Below are 21,120 nucleotides of genomic sequence, written 5' to 3' on the forward strand. Positions count from 1 at the left end.
ATAAGGTCTTTATATGTTTTGGTTCCTAACCCTTTATCAGCTATGTCATTTGCAAATATCTTCTCCCTTTCTGTAGCTTGCCTTTTAGTTTTGTTGATTGTTTCCTTCACTGTACAGAAGTGTTTTATTTTGATGTAGTCCCAATAGTTTATTTTTGCTTTTGTTTCCCTTGCCTCAGGAAACATATCTAGAAAGAAGTCGCTATGGCCGATAATATATTGACATGTTTAGTTTCAAGTTCCTGCTCAGGTTGCCAGCTGGATACACATCAGAATAATGATTTTAGGAAGCATTTGCACACCGTCTCTGTGATATGATTACAGATCCTGTGTTATCATATTTTTCAAATAAAACTGCCAAATATGGAAACCAGTACATAAAATTAAATTTCAGATTTAGTAAAACATGGAGTCATTCTTTCTTTGTCTTCTTCTTTTTTTTAGGACTTTCTTGTGCGCCACCACACTTGATTCCACATGGTATTCTATCTCACGTATCAGACAGTTACCAATATGGAGAAGAAGTAACGTACAAATGCACCGAAGGTTTTGAGATTAATGGACCTGCATTCATAAGATGTATAGGAGGAAAATGGTCCCATCCACCAGAGTGCAAAAGTATAGTGTATTTAATTTTACTCTACGATTGATAAATATTCTTAATTCAGAGCATAAATGGTACAAATATGAAACTAGGCAGTAATTCCAGAATTCAACAGGGTATCTCTGGGAAGCTGTGGATTCTAGTAGAGAATTAATAGCCATAGTAATAATAAAAGTGTGACAGCATGAGCCAAATTATTTCACTTTCATGTCACCGTGTGTGCACATTAGACCTCCTGTGATACACATCCTCAGACTTCTCATCTCTGTTCCTGTGTCACAGCTGGTCCCTGCTCATCAATCCCATCATTATTCAATTTACTGTTAGTTTGTCAGTTATCTCCTTGTATGTATATAGTTTTCTGAGATGTTTGACATGAATAAAGGTAACAGATTTTGACAGAAGTGAAAATACAAATACATAAGGTAGATGGCTTGTATGGGCAAGAAAGAATTTGAATGCAAGAAGTGTGATCTCAAGCATTACATGTATCCATATCTCTTCAGGCTTACGATGTCATCATCCCCATGTTATACTTTGATAAACATAGGACTATTCAATATAATTAAGCAAGACTTCTAACATATTTTTTCAAGGTATAAGAAAAATTTTGCAAGGTATTCATTGGTTCGGTGTGAACCTGTTATTCTACATTATAGTTATTAGTCATTATGTACTTTAAAATATTTACTGAACAAGTACATATTCTTTTTCTTTCAGACACGGATTGTTTTAGCTTACCCGACTTCGGTAATGCCACACCCATAGGCCAGAAGAAGACGTCATATAGGTCAGGAGAAAAAGTGACTTATAAATGTCCAAATAATTACCTTTTGGATGGACCAAATACTATCCAGTGTATTAACAGCCAATGGATAGGAAAGCCAGTATGCAGAGGTACTTCAATGAAATTTTGAAACCTATTTGTGAAAATGTCTTAACTAATATAATATGCAATTCCTTCTAACAGCACTTATGAAATGGACATGGATTATTCTTTTAGGCCAGGTCGAAGAAGTTTATGTTTTAACATAAAGGGATATAATTGTGTACTCAGTGGTCAACCTGAAAGCCCAGTGGTTCTCAAACTGTGGTCTCTGGAAGAACAGAATCAGCATCTTCTGGGAAATGGTTAGAAATGCAAATGTGAATTCACAGGCTTGCTCAGACCTGCGGTGGCAAAAACTCTGGGGCTGCAACCCTGAAAGTGTCTTAACAATTCCCAAGGGATTCAGTGTATACTCCAGTCTAGGAGCCATACCTATAGCCTGTTATATTTACGTCCACCTGAATCTCACTGGTGAATTATACATTATGCATTGAAATGTCCTTAAGCGTTTGCAAAAAAGAATCATTGAAGGCTGGTTTTGTCAATTGTACATTTATTTTTCTGTTATTTTGCCACTCATCTCCTGTTTGGACTCTCAGTTAATCATCTTTTTCCTTCAGCTCTGGTATTCTTCAAAGCGTGTTAATTCTTCATTTATTCTCTAAGGAAGTGGCTGCTGTGTTTATTTTTCTAAGGGCCTAAAACTACATTCATAAACAGGATAATTGCAAGCCAAATTCTGATGTTGAATAATCTTTTTATTTTGATTTTCTTGTGGTTTATAAATTCATTTTGAAAATATATAATTTGGAAGAGTGATTTGACTAGACCCTAAGGGATATGTCCAGAAAAACTCTCAGTTTCATAGAAGTTTAAGTCTTATAAAATAAAATATATTGCTTTATCTCCTTTTCTTCAATCTTATATGTAAATTTCTTAAAATTAGCAGCCTTTCATGACACATTAACTGTTGATTTAAAATTCTCTTAGAGATCTATTTGGAATCCCATTCATTGATTTGCTACTCAAAATGATCATTGTGTTAGAGATGCAACTTTTTTTCTTTCTATTCAGGTATTTCCTGTGGGAATCCACCCAGAGTGAAACATGCTATTATACTAGAAGAGGTGCCTAAGTATCTATCTGGTCAGAGGGCACGTTATGAATGCATCAAACCTTTTGACCTGGATGGGGCAGAAAAGTGATATGTTCAAATGGGAACTGGACACAACCACCTCAGTGCCTAGTTAGAGTATCTTATTTCCTCCCCAAACTTTAGAGAACGTTTTAGGGACTAAATATGTTAACATAAATATATAATGTAGTAGTTATTATAGAATCATCTTTTAATCTTAAATAAAATGATGGTGCTTAAACTCCAATTTTTTCTTTTTGTGGACTGCGTAAGTGATATATTTATTTTATGAAGGATTTGACCAGATTAGCACACCTGGAATCATGGAAAATTCTCTATCTTAAGCATTAAGACACTTGGTTGTTTCCTGAGGAATAAGTGTATTAAAGATACGTTGAGGACATTTGACAGCCCTATAAAAATTTCACTTGGAGACAGAATCAGCAGCTGGAATGTGATCATAGACTGGGATACAATTTTGGGCTACTTCAGCGTGTGGATTATATTTAAAGAAGGTTACTAGCTGAGTTCAACCTGGGAATTAGTGTATACAGAAGAAAAGGTCTAAGAACTTGGTCATAGGACACTCGAGTATTCAGAGTTTAGGAAAGAAGAGAAGCCAACAAAGCAGATACTATATAGCCACCAGTTTTTCAAATCAACTTTTCCTGGCATTTATATTTCCCAGTCTTTTGCTTTGATCCCACCTACGTTTTTCATGTTTAAAGTGAGTTTCTTTTAGACGCCCTATGGTTGGATCTTGTTTATGTGTGCACTCTGCCATTTTAGTCTTTTCACTGAAGTATTTAACCCACTTACACTTAAAGTAATATTTGATAGATTAGAGCTGTGCCAGGCATTTTATTTATTTTGTGTTCCCTGTTTTTCAGTCCCATTTCCTTTCTTATTATCTATATGGACTTTTGGAACATTTTAAGATAACTTCCATTTTGGTATATCTGCATTGTTTGGGGGCATATCTCTTTGTATCATTTTATGAGTGGTTGCCCTAGGTATTAAGATCTACATAATAGCTTATCATTCCCTCCTGGTCTTGACATTTTACCACGTCACGTGAATGTGGAAACCATACTTCCATTTAGGTCCATTTACCCTCCCCACATTTTCTTTTCTTTTTTCTTTTCTTTTCTTTTCTTTTCTTTTCTTTTCTTTTCTTTTCTTTTCTTTTCAGTAGGGTTCACATCCAGTGTGGAGCCCAACGTGGGGCTTGAACTCACAACACCTGAGCTGATATCAAGGGTCAGGCACTTAACTGACTGAGCCCCCAAGCACCCCTTACCCTCCCCACATTTTAAACATAAATGCGTTTTTTTTCCTTAGTAAGCATAAATGTCTTTAGTGTTTCTTCTACTTATATTGAGCACTATAGGAAATGATACAATGTTGCCCAAACATCAAATACAACAAACTCCTTATGAAAAAGAGTCTATTATATTTACCCTTATTTTTCTCAGTTCCCTTGTTCTTTCTTCCTGCATGAAGTCTCAGTCCTCCTTCTGTTATCTTTTTGGTGCTATTTGAAGAATTCCTTTAGCAATTCTTTAAAGATAGATCTGCTGGAGATATTTTCCCCGTTTTCCTTTGTCTCAGAACGTCTTTATTTCTCCCTTGTATCCTAAGGATGGCATCACTGGATATAGCATTCGGGATGACAGTTTCTTTTCTTCTAGCACTTGAAAAACGTTGTCACTTCTCGATGGACACAGATGAGAACCCCACGGACACTTGAACCCTTTTTCCCTTAGAGGTCTGCCTAATTTCTGTGTAGCTGCTTTTGAGATTTTTCCTTTTCTTTAGTTTTCCTCAGTTTGATTATGATGTATCTTGGCTTGAATTTCTTTAGGATTGTCCTGTTGGGCTATTTCAGTATGAATGTTTATGCCTTGTACCCAACTTGGGAAATTTTCAGCCATTATTTTTGGAAGTCTCTCTTTTTTTTTTTTTTTTTTTTTTTTTTTTTCATCTGCAACCCTTTTTTTCTCTTTCTGGTTGTCCATGCTTTACTATATACTCTTACTGGTCCCTGAGACCAGTGAGCAATCTGTATTGTATATTCAAATTGATTTATCCTTCTGTCATCTGTAATCCATGATAGAGCCCATCCAGTGAGGATTTTTAACAATCCATTATTGTTTTTCTGTTCTATAATTCCCATTGGATTTTTAAAAGCCATCACTAAATAATTCCATTATCTGTGTCATTTAAGTGTTGCCATCTGTTGATTATCTTTTCTCTTTTGAGATTTTACTGGTCTTTGGTATGGTAAGTAATTTTCTCTCTCTTTAAAATTTTATTTTGAGAGAGCGAGCGAGAGAGTCCTCACACCAGCACACAAGCAGAGGAGGGGCAGAGTGAGAGCAAGAATCCCAAGCAGGATCCTCTGCCATCATAGACCCCAACACAGGGCTCGAACTCTTGAACTGTGGTATTATGACCTGAGCCAAAATCAAGAAGTGTTGGATGCTCAACCCACTGAGCTACCAGATGCCCCTATATTGAGTGATTTTCTTTTTTTTTTATTTCTTTATTTATTTTGTAATTTACATCCAAGTCAGCATACAGTGCAACAGTGATTTCAGGAGCAGATTCCTTAATGCCCCTTGTGCATTTAACCCAATTTAACCCAACTCCCTCCCACAACCCCTCCAGCAACCCTCAGTTTGTTCTCCATATTTATGAGTCTCTTCTGTTTGTCCCCTTCCCTGTTTTTATATTATTTTTGTTTCCCTTCCCTTACGTTAATCTGTTTTGTCTCTTAAAGTCCTCATATGAGGGAAGTCATATAATATTTGTCTTTCTCTGACTAATTTCACTTAGCATAATACCCTCCAGTTCCATCCACGTAGTTGCAAATGGCAAGATTTCATTCATTTTGATTGCCAAGTAATACTCCATTGTATGTATATATACCACATCTTCTTTATCCATCCACCCATCGATGGACAATTGGGCTCTTTCCATTCTTTGGCTCTTAATTGATAGTGCTGCCATAAACATGGGGGTGCATGTGCCCCTGCAAAACAGCATACCTGTATCCCTTGGATAAATACCTAGTAGTGCAATTCCTGGATTGTAGTGTAGTTCTATTTTTAATTTTTTGAGGAACCTCCATACTGTTTTCCAGAGTGGCTTTACCAGTTTGCATTCCCACCAGCAGTGCAAAAGAAATCCTCTTTCTCCGCCTCCTCGCCAACATCTCTTGTTGCCTGAGTTGTTAATGTTAGCCATTCTGGCAGGTGTGTTTCCCTGATGATGAGTGATGTTGAGCATTTTTTCATGTGCCGGTTGGCCATCTGGATGTCTTCTTTGGAGAAGTGTCTATTCATGTCTTTTGCCCATTTCTTCACTGCATTATTTGTTTTTTGGGTGTTGAGTTTGATAAGTTCTTTATAGATTTTTGGATACTAACCCTTTATCTGATAAGTCGTTTACAAATATCTTCTCTCATTCTATTGGTTGCCTTTTAGTTTTGCTGATTGTTTCCTTCGCTGTGAAGCAGCTTTTTATTTTGATGAAGTCTCAATAGTTCATTTTTGCTTTTGTTTCCCTTGCCTCCGGAGACATGTTGAGTAAGAAGTTGCTGTGGCCAAGGTTAAGGAGATTTTTGCTGCTTTCTCCTTGAGGATTTTCATGGCTTCCTGTCTTACATTTAGGTCTTTCCTCTATTTTGAGTTTATTTTTGTGTATGGTGTAAGAAAGTGGTCCAGGTTAATTCTTCTGCATGTTGCTGTCCAGTTTTCCCAGCACCACTTGCTGAAGAGACTGTCTTTATTCCATTGGGTATTTTTTCCTGCCTTGTCAAAGATTAGTTGTCCATACGTTTGTGGGTCCATTTCTGGGTTCTCTATTGTGTTGCATTGATCTGAGTGTCTGTTTTTGTGCTAGTGTAATGAGGGATTTTCAATTGTATTCTAGACATTTGGGATATTATGTTTTAAGGCTCTGGATTTTATTGACATCTCTTATTTATCAGGCCTCCAAGACTACCACAGTGCAAGTCCAGACTTCCCACTTGACCTCCACTGACAACACGGAAAGTGGAGAGGTGTCTTATTCCCTGAGTGTGGAGAGAAGTCTGGGCTGCTCACTTGGCTTCTATTGATCACTGTTGATCTGTGAGCCACACAGGGAGAGGACTGGTCTCGGTTTCTTTATGATGGTATTTGGGAGCATTTCAAGTATTGTAAAAAATACCTGCTTTGCTAGAATACTCCTCTCCTGGGCCTTTGGCTAAATAGAGTGGATGATTTTTGGAACTTTTTTTTTCTTGAACTTGATATCATTTCTGGGTTCCATTCTTCTTCAGTGCTCAGTCCAGGGTCCGTAGAAGGCACAATGAAAACCCAAATGAACTGTGTAATTCCTTGAATCCCAAGGTCTCTTATCTGATTGATATCTTCTCTGCATCTTTTGTAATCTCCTATGTTGGTTTTTATAATATGTTCAGGGTTTTTAGTTTTACTTAGCAGAAGGGATAAGCAGAAATGTTTCTACGTCATCATGTCCAGAATGGGAGGCCAGCAATTGCCTTTCACATTATATAGATTTGTAATTCTTTGACATGATTAAAGAAACTGATGTTTCTTTTGTAATAACAATGAAAATCAATACATAGTAGACCATGCAGTATGTTGTAACTAATGAGAAAAATTTCTTTGTGTATATTAGCTATCCGTCTGGCATTTATTCAGTAGGAAAAATGGTTTTTAATACCAGAATACTGCAAAGCAGACATATTTGTTAATGCTTTATGTGTACTTTCATGTGGAATTAAAGGAAGTGCTTAAAAGTGTTATTCTCAGTTTAACTGATTAGAATTTCTCCAATGAATCATTTCTGTCAGCAGAAGTCTTGATATTGTATATTGTGGTACATTTCTATTTACTTTACTTTAACCTGTTTTTCTTTGCACTTTCAGTAAATCAAATAATATCTTTTTAGATCCTAATGAAAACTGTGGGCCCCCTCCGCCTCTTGACAATGGAGACATGACCACATTCCCAAAATCAGAATATCCTCCAGGATCATCAGTTGAGTACCGGTGCCAGTCCTTGTATGTGCTTGAGGGAAACAAGGTCATCACATGCAGATATGGACAGTGGTCAAAACCACCAAAGTGCTTAGGTAAATATTTTAATATTCACCTGGATCCTGGGAAATAATGAGAAAGGTGTTTTGCTGATATTAACAGAATATTCATGGATTAACCCCAACCATTCTGTCAAATGTTTGACTACTAAATATTAATCTGTGAAGAAATAAAGTTAGAAAAAAGTCTTAACAACAGCAACAAAGTATTCTTTAATGAAAGCTCTTCCTATTGTTATTGACATGATGGATCTTTTATTATAACATTTAATTATCACACCTTAAACACATTACCTCATTTTTACATCATTAATCATTTAAAATGATTTACATCTACGTGATAGATTTTCAATGTATTGGTTTGGAAAAGGTTTTGGAAACAGAGCCCTGGGCCAGTGTAGAAGATTCTACTTGAAAGTCTGAAATTCTGTGGAAAATATTTGTTTACTTCTTCATGCTTATGTTCATTTTTTTTAAACCTTCAGATGTATGTATAATATCAGAAGACTCCATGGAAAGACATAACATACAATTACGATGGTCTTCTGTGAAAAAACTGTATTCCCCAACAGGGGATACTGTTGAATTTGAATGTAAAACTGGATATCATAGACAGACATCACAACAAACATTCCGAGCAACCTGTTGGGAGGGGAAGCTGACCTATCCTGTTTGTGTAAAAAGCCATGGTTAAGATGCAGTCCTAAAACTAAAATATGTACAATATTGAGAATTTTTCATTGTCAATCCAACTCAGTTTATTTTGTCAAGTGTTATTTAGCTCATTTACTTTCATAAATCAGAATTTGTGTTAAATATTATATGGATGATGTAATTAAATCTGAGAGACAAATAAATCACATCTTAAAAGTACCTCATTAAAACTTGGCAAACCAAAATTCTTTATGTCCTATTCTTAAAATATCTATGACAAGAAATTAGATTCAACCATTTCAGTGGTAACTTCTATCCATCTTTCTCCTACCTTTCTCACGTCTTCCTCCAAATTTCTGAGCCTTCTGAGCCTTTCAGAGGAAATGGGAGAAGATACTTCTTTACAACTTCAAAATAAGTTCACTTCAAAAACACATCAAAATCTATGTCATACCTCTGTCAGTTAGAAGATGTAAGCATTTACTACTTAATATTGCTTATCTAGCAATAGATATACCAAAAAACGATGGGATACATGATCTCCTAAAAGATGACTCTCTAGCACACATAAAAATTCAAAGAAATCATAAAGAGAAATTGGATCTAACTGGTGCATAACTATCCTAAAACGTAACATGAAAGGGACAAAAAATACATCAAGTATAAACACACAGAATGCTTTGAACACTGCATAAATGTTTACAGAGCAAAGATTGTCAGGAAGTAAAATAAAAAGTGTACAATGACTATAGTTGAATTTAGAGAAACTAGGGGTAGGAGTTGGTGTTGAACTTACACTTACCTGCAGTCTCCACTTTTTCTATCTTTCATATATATCACCTTTAAACCCCAAAATGTGTTATTTTAAAATAAAGATAAAGTAAGACAGTACATGCTGAGAACTATGAGAACCTCTTTGGTAATGATCTTCAAATCCAGTGACACATTCAGGATGTTGTTAGTATAGAGAGTTTTGGAAACATTCAACCATAAGAGTCTGAAATATGATTTTAATGTTCATACATTCCAAACAACATAATTAGTTAACATCAATTGAACATAAACATTTTTAACTTCTACAAAAACATAAAAACTTAACGATGAAAATAAAGATATAATTAAGGTAAAAATATTTTAAGGTGATATCTTCTTCATTTTGCATCAAATCAAGTGGCATTCTTAGAATGAGTAAGCTGGCTGTCTCCAATGGAGCCAATTTATCTAAATCTGAATCACAAATGAGAGTCAATTTTCTCACATTTAAAGGACTATTGTTAAAATTGTCAAGTTATCTGTGGTGTTAATATTGGTGTAAATACTATTTCTCCAGAACATTTCACCTAATGCTGGTGGAATCAGTGTATGACAATTGGCCTGTAACCAATATGACCTATAACCATTTATTTTCAGTTTTGGCTGCAAAATAATTACTTTTAAGATTAATTCTAATATTTTTCTGCACTTATTGTCATTCCTGTGTAAAGATGAGTGTTACTTTGCCAACTCACTATACCTTTGAACTGAAATGTTTTGGTAAATCTTTAATTTTCAATTTTTAGAGTAAGAACTTGATAATAGTGAACTTCTGATAGCTTTACATATATATATATATATATATATATATATATATATATATATATATATATATTTGTTTTGTTTTGTTTTGTTTTTAATGTTGTATCACCGGGGCACCTGGGTGGCTCAGTCGATTGAGCATCCATCATGATTTTGGCTCAGGTCATGGGATGGAGCCCAGGACTTGAGCTCTGGGCTCTGCGCTGAGTGGGGAGCCTGCTTAAGATTCTTTCTCTCTTTCCATTTGCCCCGCTCTCACCACAGAGCTCTCCTCTCTCTCTCAAAACAATTCATACATACATACATACATAAATCAAGATGGATTCCTGAATTTTTATTTATTCAATTTATCATAATGGATTATAGGCATTATTTTTGAAGCTCAAATTATCCCAAATTTGGCTAGTTGAGAGCCTCTTGAAACTAGCTGCTGATTGCTTTGTTATACCCCATTATTCTTTGAGCATTTCTTAAGACAACATGATGTTCCAGGCTCGCTGGGTATTTCCCTGCCCAATACCTGTAAGCATACACCTTTCCAAAGGAGTCTGATTCCTTTTACTGGGAAATAGTGTTTAGAACCCAAGAATTGTACCATCCTGTGAAGAGAATTATGTTGAAATAGAAATGTTCAACACCGTGGAAACGTCTTTAAATGTCTTCTTGCTTGACAGAAGACTGAAATAGAAGTGAAATTTAAAATTCATTTGCTCCTATTGGATCTTACAATTCAAGTTTAATAACACAGGGTTAAAAACTTTCTAGTACATTTTCTGTCTCTTCTCTTTACTCACATATTCTTATATTTCAGTATTTGCAAAAATAATATAAAAAGTTTAATGCAAACATTACTACTACCAGGTAAACTACTGAATGAAGGTTACAATGTCTTTGCATTTATTTTGTCCCGGGATGTTCAACTCTGAATGTAAGTACTCTCTTCCAAAATGACTTCAAATAATCCTTATCTCTGATTGGTTCACTTCCCAACTTAATACAGTTTTACATTTATTTGCATTCATATTTTAATTTTAAATCCTGCTTCTTCCTCTATTAAGCTAAACTTTTTAGATATGAAAAACAGCTACATGTTTCAAAAGTCAAAGTCACATGACAAGGCTCTCTGAAGAGTAAGCTTTTTCCATCATTTATCTGTTTCCTCATTTAATAAAGTTATATTTTTATTAGTTTCTGTCATCCTCCCAGTGTTTATTAATCTCCTTTTTTCAATATATAGAAGGGAGGTGATTTTACACATTTATCTGTACCTTGCTGTTTTCGTATTTATCATTCTAATCTTCTCTTGAATAGCCTTCCTCAGCTCCCTGCACAGAGGCTGCCTCAGTCAGTAGCTGTGCTGCGGTAGACACTGGTCACCAGCACAGTCTGGATCAAGCGTCCCCACATGTGGCTGCGTTGGGAGCCAGAAGGGAAAAGGCTGTCTGGCACTGGCCTCCTCTGGGCTGCTCTGACCTTGGCCTTGTCGCTGGGGTGCTTGAGAATAAAGGCCTCCTAGGTCAGAAGGGTAGGAGGAGCCCAAGTTGCGCCTGGCCCCAGGCCACGTTAGGGGCCCTTGTGAGAATCCTGGTGGCGGGCAGACACTGGGAGACCTAATCTTTGGACGCCCAGTGTGAAATCCTCCTATGTGTAACTGTGTCAGCGAACGAGCAATTAGTATTTATTTCTTGGTGGATGGACACTCTGCCCTTAACCGTTCCCACACGCAAAAATTAACCTAGTAGGAGCCAAGACCCCAGGTCTTTAAATCCATGCCTCCAGGGCACACAGCAGTCCCTTTCAGGGAAACCCAAGACTTCACACCTGTCAGAGTTTTGAAAAATATGACTGCAAATTTGCAAAACACTGTGTAACACATCACACTCATTACCTCAATCGTTTCTCATGGAAACCCCATGACGTAGGTACTCCATCCACATCTTTCAGAGAATGCAAGGGTTTTAGAAAGAATAAGCCGTTGGCCCAGGATCACATTGCTAGGGAGAAGCCAAGCCATAACCTGACCCTAATCTGGCTCACAGATTTTTTTTTTTTAATAAGCAACGTGAATAATTTAGTTAGTTTTGGAAACCCCTCTCTCCCCAAATAACACCTGACGCAAAATGCAATAACGCTTTGCAAAAGTTACCTAGAGGTGGTCAAAAATATTTTAAAACAGATTTGAAGATTGTTTGTAGTGTTTTTACTCATAACATGAAGCGCAAACCTTGGGAGAGGGCAGATTCCCCGTATTGCTATCACCCCATGTAAATTTAAACCAAAGAGAAAATTCGGAGACTTCCTAGCGTGCAATTAAATGCAAAGACAAAGCCCTTAAGAAAACCATTCGAGAGGGCTACGAAACGAATAAAACACAACGGTCAATTACTTCTGTGGGGCTGAATTAAACTGAAGGGAAGTCAAGACGCCCTGACGCCTACTGAGCGGCAATAGACAGAGGCACCTTAGCCACCGCGGGACCCCTGCAGGCGTGCAGGAGCCAGCCAGTCGCGCAGGCGCAGGGCCGGAGCGGGAATCCGCCCCGCCTTCCCCGGGCCCCGCCCCCCCTGCTTCAGTTCCGGGTCCTGTCAGTAGGGGCGGCCGCGGTCTGAGCAGCGGCCAAAGCCGCGAAGCTGCGCGGCCCGGGTTTCCAGCCGGGCCTCTTTCCCGGCCGGGCCCCAGCATGGCTGCCCCCAGGGCTGCGGGTGGGGACGGTGCCGTGTTGTCGCGTTCCTGACGGCCCCTGGCGTCTGTGCTCTCCTTCTCTTCCCCAGGCCACTCCAGCAGACATGTTTGCCAAGGCCTTTCGGGTCAAGTCCAACACGGCCATCAAGGGGTCGGACAGGTGAGGGAGAGAAGGGCCCTGTTCCGCCCACCAGGGCACCCAGCCATTTCTCCATCCTGGCTGGCCCACAACCGTCTTTGGACTAGCTCAGCCGACCCGGGGTGGAGGCCGAGGGGTCCAGCGGGGTAAGGGACCCCAGGGGACCAGGCTGGAATAGACATGTTTTGAGGGTGAAGAGGGAGAGGAGGCCTGATTTATCTCCCAGGCTATCTTTTGGATATTGTAATTCGTTTAAAGGAAAACGTAATTCAATCAGCGCTTACTGACTGCGATCTATAGAAGGTATTGCGGAGGGCGCCAAAAAAGAAAGAAAGGAAAGAAGGAAGGAAGAAAGACAGACGGACAGGGTGCCACTCTCCTAAGAGCTTAGAGTCCCTGAGGAGAAATCAGATGGGGAACCGAGAACTACAACGATAGGAGGAAAAGTGTCTAGTGATTACTTCTGGCAGGAGAGACAGACAGATGGAGGGAGAGGTGAGGGAGAATTAAGGGACATGTTTTGAAGAGAACCGTATCTGTTCAGACAGTGTCGCAAACGCAGATAGCACGTTGCGAATTTTGGACCCCGTGTTCTATAGTTGTCACTCTTGGTGCCCTGGTATAGCTTTTTAACCATCTGGACAGGTTTGCCAAGCATAGAGAGAAGGGAGTGGGTGCGAAGGCTAGGCATAGAGGCAGGAAGGCAGGGCTGAATTTCCAAAGTCAGGCTAACTTGGTTACTGCCTGAATCTCAGTTTCCCTCTTTCTTCGTAAAATGGAAAGTCTTGCCCCCAAGAATATGTGACAATAGAGGAGACATGGGATGTGAAAGAGAATAGGATGTTTTGGAAGAGTGTGCGAGAGTAGGGCATCATAAAGCAGTTTTTCCTTGGCCCCTTGATTTGATAGTAAGTCCTTCCGAATCCTTTGCATTTCTCAAAATGCATCCAGGCACAATTCATACCACTCATTGGTTTGCTTTCTGCAGGAGAAAGCTTCGGGCTGATGTGATGGCTGCTTTCCCCACTCTAGGAACAGATCAGGTCTCTGTGTTGGTACCTGGAAAGGAGGAGCTCAACATTGTGAAACTGTATGCTCACAGAGGGGATGCAGTGACTGTGTACGTGAGCGGTGGTAACCCCATCCTGTTCGAAGTGGAGAAAAATCTGTACCCGACAGGTATGGCAACAGGATGGACATGGCCATTACTGTAATCCTGGCCTGGCATCCGTTTCTCCTTATTTCTTTCATTCACCTGTCTTACTCAAAACAGTAAGTGCCAAATCTCCCAGTACCATCCGTAAGAATCGTTTCGGGCCCAGTGTCCCTAGAATTGGGTCTTTCAAGGTCGAAACTTACTGCCGTAGGAGGGAGAATGAAAGGGCCAATACAGAAAGAGCGCGGTTGCCAAGAGATATTCTGAGATGAAGGAACAGTAGTTCCTAGTGGGTTAACTAGGGATGGAGCAGGGGTCTCGAAAAGGGTGGCATTTCAGGACATGTAGGAAATACGTCTTAAAACGATGGCTGGCAGGATTTTCTTTAGAGACTGAAAAGATCCTGTGATAGGAAAGAAGCTGGGTTAATGAAACCACGTACCCAGCGGTCTTAGTGATGTACTCCCATCGAGATACCTCACAGGGATTCTTCCTTCGGCTCTATCTGGCTCTCAGGATCCTTTGCTTTCTCTCCTTGTGACAGAACTCAGACATCTAGGGTCCTTTTGTCTCTAGCTGCTGACACCTGCTTTGTCACTGGGGCTTTTCTTGCCCTAAGCTGGGCTGCAGCAGCGTAGGGCAGTCTCCTTGGGCCGCTCCTGCCCCCACCCCACTTTGCTGCTATAGGGACACAGGAGGCGCTTTTTGATCTAAGGGTTTTTACCACTAATCACTATGAAAACAGAGGGAATACAAATAATAAACATGCGGAAATTTCCAAATTGTTTACAGGCTGGTGCCCTGTTCTTAGTCTACTTGTTTCTGAGGTCACAGATGGAATCCTCCTTGGTGTTTGTCCCCGCTTTTACCTGCTGTGCCCATTTCTACAACTACAATCAGGTGGAGTGATGGGGTCTCCCAGTCTCAGGTGACATCCAGGTTTTTAAGAATCTACCTTCTTCATTCCAATAGCAAAGCCTGTGGGCCCACTGCCTCCCTGTTATTTCCTAAGCATACCCACAGAAGATTTCCGTAGTCACTGAGGAGAGAGCTTTAAAGACAAGAGAGTGATTACCATTTATAATTTTTAAAAATTGTATTCACAGGTACTTTTGTATATATGTATACTTTTTCAATTTTTAGTAGTTTTACCACCTTCACAAGTGTGGAAATGCTTGGTGATATCCTAATATTTATCCTTCCATATTTCCATTTTATATGGCTGTATAATGGTATAAATATGTTTATGTGATTTGTAAGCATTTTTATGCATATTTGTAATCGCTTATATTGCGATTATTAAAAGATAAAAAGGTATATTAGAAAAAAAAAGAATGTGCCTATTTTAAGAAGGAAACCCCTAGAAACCAAGGCTACACTGTATGTTAACTAACTTGAATTTAAATAAATACATTTAAATTTGAACAAAAACACACAAAAAACAGAATGAACCTTCTTTGGGCCTCACAGCCTCTTCTCTAGCTTTGAGCTGAGTTCCTTTACTGTCCCTGAATTAAAGTGGCCTTCGCGTTTGGCTTTGCCAGTGCCCCAGGGGATTGACTTTTTGGCAATAAATATGTGTCTCTTTTTGGGCAGTGTATACCTTGTGGTCCTATCCTGACCTTCTCCCAGCTTTCACGACATGGCCTCCGGTGCTTGAAAAACTGGTGGGGGGAGCAGGTAAGAAGATTTCCCTATATTCTGGCTATCGACTGAAACCCGCTTAGGAAGGACCGACTACTCTAATAAATGTACCCGCTTCCTGCGTTCATATGGTTGAAAAATGGAATTTTTCCCCCGTTTGCGTTTCATCTCTCTCGACTGCTTCCGTGAGGTCCCTGGGCCTCTACAACGCTGTTGAAAGGCTTCAGTCAGCTTTGTACTTTGTACTTCAATGAGAAAATAGTTTGTGAACTGCCATATGCTGTCCTTTAAGTCAGTAAGCTAAATTTGGGAAACCAGAATAAGATAGGTCATGGAACTGGCCTTGGTGCTTCAGTTGGACCACTAGCCCCCCTAGGGAAATGCTGTGATACTCAGGTTGCCGTCTTTTAATTTCATTATGAATAACCTAGCTGATACCTGATAAAGGTTTGTAGGTTGAGTGAACGAATAAATGATGAAGTAGAACTTGGAATTGTTTAGAGGCAGAATACAGGTTGTGATGCTTTTGTTTCGTTTGCTGCAGATTTGATGCTGCCAGGACTCGTGGTGCCCTCTGCTGGTCTGCCTCAGGTTCAGAAGGGTGACCTCTGTGCCATTGCCTTGCTGGGGAACAGGTACTGTGTCAGTCCACTGTGCCTTTGGGGGAAAATCTTCAGTAAAACTGGGGAAGGGTTTGGGAAATGACAGCTTCCCAAGCTTATGGATAAAGGATTAAAGGAAGAAAAAGCAGCTTCTTGTGGAGTGGGCCACTGGGGGATGGTAGTGAGCCTGTGCGGCTGTCTATACATGTGGGCCAAGCATAGCTGCTGCTGCTGCTGTTTTTGTTTTTGTTTTTTAGTAATTTTACATTTACAGAAGAGTTACAAAGATAGTATAGAGGTATAGAGTTCTTATCCAGCTTCCTGTTTTTTTTCATATTCCCTCAGTTTTTCCATGAAATGTCTTTCCATTCAAGAATCCAGTCTAGGGGTTAAAGTTAAACGTCCGACTTCAGCTCACGTCAGGATCTCACGGTGCTTGAGTGTGAGCCCCATGTTGGGCTCTGTGTTGACATCTCAGAGCTTGGATCCTGCTACAGATTCTATGTCTCCCTCTCTCTCTCTGCCCCTCCCCTGCTCATGCTCTGTCTGTCTCTCTCTCAAAAATAAAGATTAAAAAAAAGAAAAAGGATCTAGTCTAGGATACCTTTTGCATTTAGTTGTTGGCTTCTTAGTCTCTTTGTAGCAGAATTCTCACACAGAATCGTGACACCAAGGCTTACCTTCCCAGGAAGCAACTTTATTTCTGCTGGCACCACTCAGTTGGGTTTGTACCCAAAAACTGGACCCTGAATGTCTCGTGGTATGATTTTTTTTTATACATTTTCTATTTCTTTGTCTCCCATATGTGGTAACACACACAAACATGTAGTCTAATTAAGTAGTCTTTGTTTACAAGGTCATGAGGGATGTTGTCACATAGGCACATAGCCAGGTTACCTTAAAGTTTTTTTGTTTTGTTTTTTGTTTTTTATTTCTTTTTTCTCTTTTTTTCTTTCCTTAGGGAGAGAAACATTTCCACCTTTGATGCTCAGACTTCTCTATTTCGTTTCATAGAGCATCATCTTGGTTTAGAGGTTTATATATTTAAAAAAAATTTTTTTTAATATTTATTTTTGAGATAGAGACAGAGCACAAGCTGAGGAGGGTAGAGAGAGAGGGAGACACAGAATCCGAAGCAGGCTTCAGGCTCTGAGTTGTCAGCACAGAACCCGAGCGGGGCCCAAACCCATGAACCATGAGATCATGATCCTAGCCGAAGTCAGATGCTCAACTGACTGAGTCACCCAGGCTCCCCAAGAGGTTTATATTTTTATAACATTATTACATGAGTGGCCGTCCTTTTTTGTGTTTAACATTTTTTAACGTTTATTAATTTTTGAGAGAGAGAGAGAGAGACAGAGCATGAAGAGGAGAGGGAGACACAGAATCCGAAGCAGACTCCAGGCTCTGAGCTGTCAGCATAGAGCCCAACGCAGGGCTTGAAATGACAAATTGTGAGATCATGACCTGAGCCAAGGTCAGTCACTTAACCAACTGAGTCACCCAGGCGCTCCCCCTGCTTTTCTTCTTCTTCTTCTTGTTTTTTTTTTTTTTTGAGTGGCTGTCCTTTTTAAATCATGGCCTCAGTGAGACTGGAGACGGACCGTACAACCAAGGGAACTAAGCAGGGTAAGGTTAAGCACCCTCCCAAAATTAGGAGGATAATTCCCATGAGGGTTTTGAATCTCCTGAGAGTTGAAAACCATCCTCCAAATAACTCCCCGGGGTCCCAACCTTTCCATATCTGAACTGGAACATGAGTAAACTTTCTCATTGATCTGTGATCTCCTCTGTGACTTTCCTCTCATCATCTGTCTGTAGGTAGCAGTTGCTCAGGGTAAATTTTTCACAAACACCTCCCTCAGAAGCAAGCAGGTAGATAGATGGCATTTGATAGATGGCATTGCACATTTTGGTTTGCTGCTTGGCTAGTAAGTTAAGAGCTCTGGCATTTTCATTGGTTATAATTTCTACAGCTGCTTGCAGTCTGATTATGTGGTTTAGCACGTAAATGGGAGTGTGGTAGCCCCAAGACCCATCCTCTGCCCAGGGGGCAGGGCCATAATATTGGATTATATGCTCAGGAGGCCATTTATCATCTTTGTAATTACCAATCTGTAAGGCACCCTGCTTCCTTTTAGTCTCCTTGTGTCCATACACTTGGACTCCCAAATGTTTCCCTCTGGCAAGTGGGATCAGGAAGACATGGACGAATAGTTTCCAGTACATATGACCCTGACCAGACTAGGGAGGTACTATATAGGCGCTCCTTTTGCACATCTAGTGTAGTCCCCCTGGGGCCCACCATTTGATGGCTGCGTTGACATTGTCTTCAGCCTCTCGGAGATGAGAGAAGTTAGATAAGCGGTGGGGATCTGGCTTAAGGTGACCTGGGGTTCCCCAACATTGGGTTTTTTGGGCAGTTGAGTTATAAAATCTTTGGCCTAGGCATGTTAAGTTTTTAACAGAGATGGTGATGAATTTTTTCCCCACTAGACAAGACAGTCTTTCCCAATAATTGAGCTTTTGGGAAGCCAAACCCCAGTAGTAGGACTGGGGTATTTTGTTTTACTGTAAGGTTTGTGGGGATCTGATTTTCTAGTCTCTCATGGCCATTGTTTCCCAGCGTTGGTACCATCAAAGTATCCTATCCACAAAAGGAAGGTGAGTGTTAACAGAAACCTCTCCCCACATTTCCAGCTGGCCGAGGTGGCCTCGGCCAATCCTATGGCAAAGAGTAGAGAAAGAATCACAATAATAGTGAGAAACAGGACATGACAGTGCATCACAGTAAGGAAATAGATCTGGAAAATAAGGACAGTCTTTTGTTTCACCAAACCATCGATTCCTTAAGCTTCTGCCGTGTGTAGATTAGTCAGCTTCCAGAGTGACTAAAGCAGGGCTGCAGTCTCCCCAAGCCTCTGGAGTTGCAGATTGCTGCTTCTGTATGGTCAGCTTGTATGGCGTTGAAGGCCCAGGAATGCATTCCCAGTTTCGAGATGCCAGCTTTTCTCTGCTGTAGTGAATCCAGGGACCCACTTTGGCCACCTTTACTGTAATAGGGGTGGACAAAATAACAGTGAATGGGCCCCTCTAGAGGGGCTTTAGGGGTTGGACATTTCACTCCTTTATCCATACTGCATCTCCTGGTTTAAAGGGGTGAGCATCTGTGATCAGATTCACAGGTAATATCTCTGACCCAGTGGTGTAAGGTGGTTAGGGTAGAGCCGAGGGCCCACATCTGTTGTCTTAGTGTTAGATTGTCTATCTCATTTAGATCTCCTCTTATACCCTTGATAATGGGGGGAGGGCACCCATAAAGGATTTCATGAAGGGAGAACCCCATCTGCTTCTTTTGCCTCCCACCTGCAGCTGCAGTCTGCCTCCCTGAAGGTCCTTTATCTCTCCCTACCTAATGTCAACCCTTTCCCTATTTATTTCTTCCCTGAAGTAGGGCCTGTAACTGCTGTTAGGAAACAGGGACGATGACCGTTCCGGCTTCTTTAAGCTGATAAGGGATGGTGTGGGGGTACAGCTGTTAGTCTACCCAAGAGTCGGTCGAGTGGCCCACAGTATGGTTTTACAGGAAGGCTGGCAGGCATGAGGTAGCATAAACATTAGTGGACATAAAGAGAAAAACACAAAGTAAAGATTATACTGACCAACAAGATAGCATCTTAAGATAATGTCTACGGTTTCCAAACCTGTCAAACAGTCTAGGAGAGACCCTGCCTTTGTAAACAACGTATGTCAGGGACTCTCTCATAACCCAGGTGATGGAGGAGCAGGAGCAGTTAGTCATTAATAGCAGCTCTATTTTTAAGAGTTCGGCCCTAACTTCATTTCAAAATTTTTTAAAGCTTCTAATGCTTGTGAGGTGTTATTTAGAGTTTTGCTGAGTATAAGCAGTTTGCTTTATTTTGAGGTGTAAAACTTCCAAGAGCCAGGAGTTCTACTAGGGAAAGAGTCAAGGCAGCCATTTACCATGATTAATTTGTAAATTTTTAGGTAAGCCAAACCTGGATATTATTTTATAAAGCAGAATTTGTATTACTTTTTGTGCCTTTCCTGTCTTGGAGGGGAAGACCTTTACCAATTAGTAAAAGTATTGAAACCTAATTGTCAGTCCTTTCTGGATAGCCTCCAGTTTCTTGATTGTCTGGGAGAGCAAGTTTATGATTGAAAGGATTGTTTTTAAGACATACCTCACAGGCTGCTACCACTTGCAGAACTGTCCTTGACAAATTGTTTTCCAGTAAACACCCTTTAGGCCATTTGATTAAATTTTGTCCCTTCTTAAAAGAAAGGTCTGATCCTGTGTTTTAATGATCTTTTAGCTCTGTGAGTTTGGTAATAGTAATGACTCTGCTCTGTTTATAACCATTCCAAGGGCTGGAGACAGTGTCTAGGAGTCAGACCCCAGTTTATTATTTTTTCGGGAGAGTAGATGGGATTGAGTTTCCTTTAATACTTGATATAGCAGGCAAACTGTTTTCCTGAACCTGGTATCTGCAGCCTGCAATATCCAGTAACTTCTAAAAACTCACATAATTGTGTCTCTGTCCTGGAGTTACCCAAGGCTCTGAGTTTCTGATAGACAGTTGGTTTAGGGGAGCCACCTTGAAGAGCCCCAGGCCCCACTTAGTCCTTCCAGGGACATTAGTTATCTGAGCCCTCACAGATAGAGGTCCCTGAGGACATTCGGATCTCCACTGATTGTCTCCACATAAGGGGCATGGCTTATAGGGTTTTCATTTTGGTTGTCCCCTCTGAGGACGTTCTCCTTTTAGTGCTCTGCACGGGCATATAAATGGCACTTGGTGCCAGGACCTTGGGAAGTCCAGTCTGACATAGTACATAAGGCCACAACTAAGGTCTCAGATTATTTTTTTTAAGCTTCCTTTTCTGTTTGTTGTTTTGTTTTTTTTTATTCTTATTCTCCTTTGATCTTGGTTGTAATATACCCAATTGGCAGCTCATCAGAGCTCCTCC

The 21,120-nt window shown here is 40.1% G+C and overlaps 2 protein-coding genes across 14 annotated transcripts in view; both read left to right on the forward strand.

Annotated features, from left to right (window-relative positions):
- Positions 1 to 8,497, forward strand: part of CFH (complement factor H) — a 224,954-nt gene extending 216,457 nt beyond the window's left edge. For 3 of the 4 annotated variants that reach the window (XM_053209182.1, XM_027074901.2, XM_053209178.1), the window contains 4 exons: positions 444 to 617; positions 1,324 to 1,500; positions 7,530 to 7,712; positions 8,162 to 8,497. In XM_053209182.1, the coding sequence (XP_053065157.1) occupies positions 444 to 617; positions 1,324 to 1,500; positions 7,530 to 7,712; positions 8,162 to 8,370 (743 nt within the window). In that variant the 3' untranslated portion in view covers positions 8,371 to 8,497. The remainder of the gene's footprint in view (positions 1 to 443; positions 618 to 1,323; positions 1,501 to 7,529; positions 7,713 to 8,161) is intronic. The other variant, XM_053209179.1, reaches the window with a different exon arrangement.
- Positions 8,498 to 12,467: 3,970 nt separating this feature from the next.
- Positions 12,468 to 21,120, forward strand: part of EIF2D (eukaryotic translation initiation factor 2D) — a 28,525-nt gene continuing 19,872 nt past the window's right edge. For 3 of the 10 annotated variants that reach the window (XM_027074915.2, XM_027074919.2, XM_027074918.2), the window contains exons 1-4: positions 12,469 to 12,747; positions 13,715 to 13,905; positions 15,479 to 15,562; positions 16,071 to 16,161. In XM_027074915.2, the coding sequence (XP_026930716.2) occupies positions 12,692 to 12,747; positions 13,715 to 13,905; positions 15,479 to 15,562; positions 16,071 to 16,161 (422 nt within the window). In that variant the 5' untranslated portion in view covers positions 12,469 to 12,691. Of the gene's footprint in view, positions 12,748 to 13,714; positions 13,906 to 15,478; positions 15,563 to 16,070; positions 16,169 to 21,120 lie in introns of those variants that run through there. The other 7 variants (XM_053209193.1, XM_027074917.2, XM_027074916.2 and 4 more) reach the window with 7 other exon arrangements.

This window comes from Acinonyx jubatus, chromosome E4 (assembly GCF_027475565.1).
Source record: "Acinonyx jubatus isolate Ajub_Pintada_27869175 chromosome E4, VMU_Ajub_asm_v1.0, whole genome shotgun sequence".
NCBI classification, from domain to species: domain Eukaryota; kingdom Metazoa; phylum Chordata; class Mammalia; order Carnivora; family Felidae; genus Acinonyx; species Acinonyx jubatus.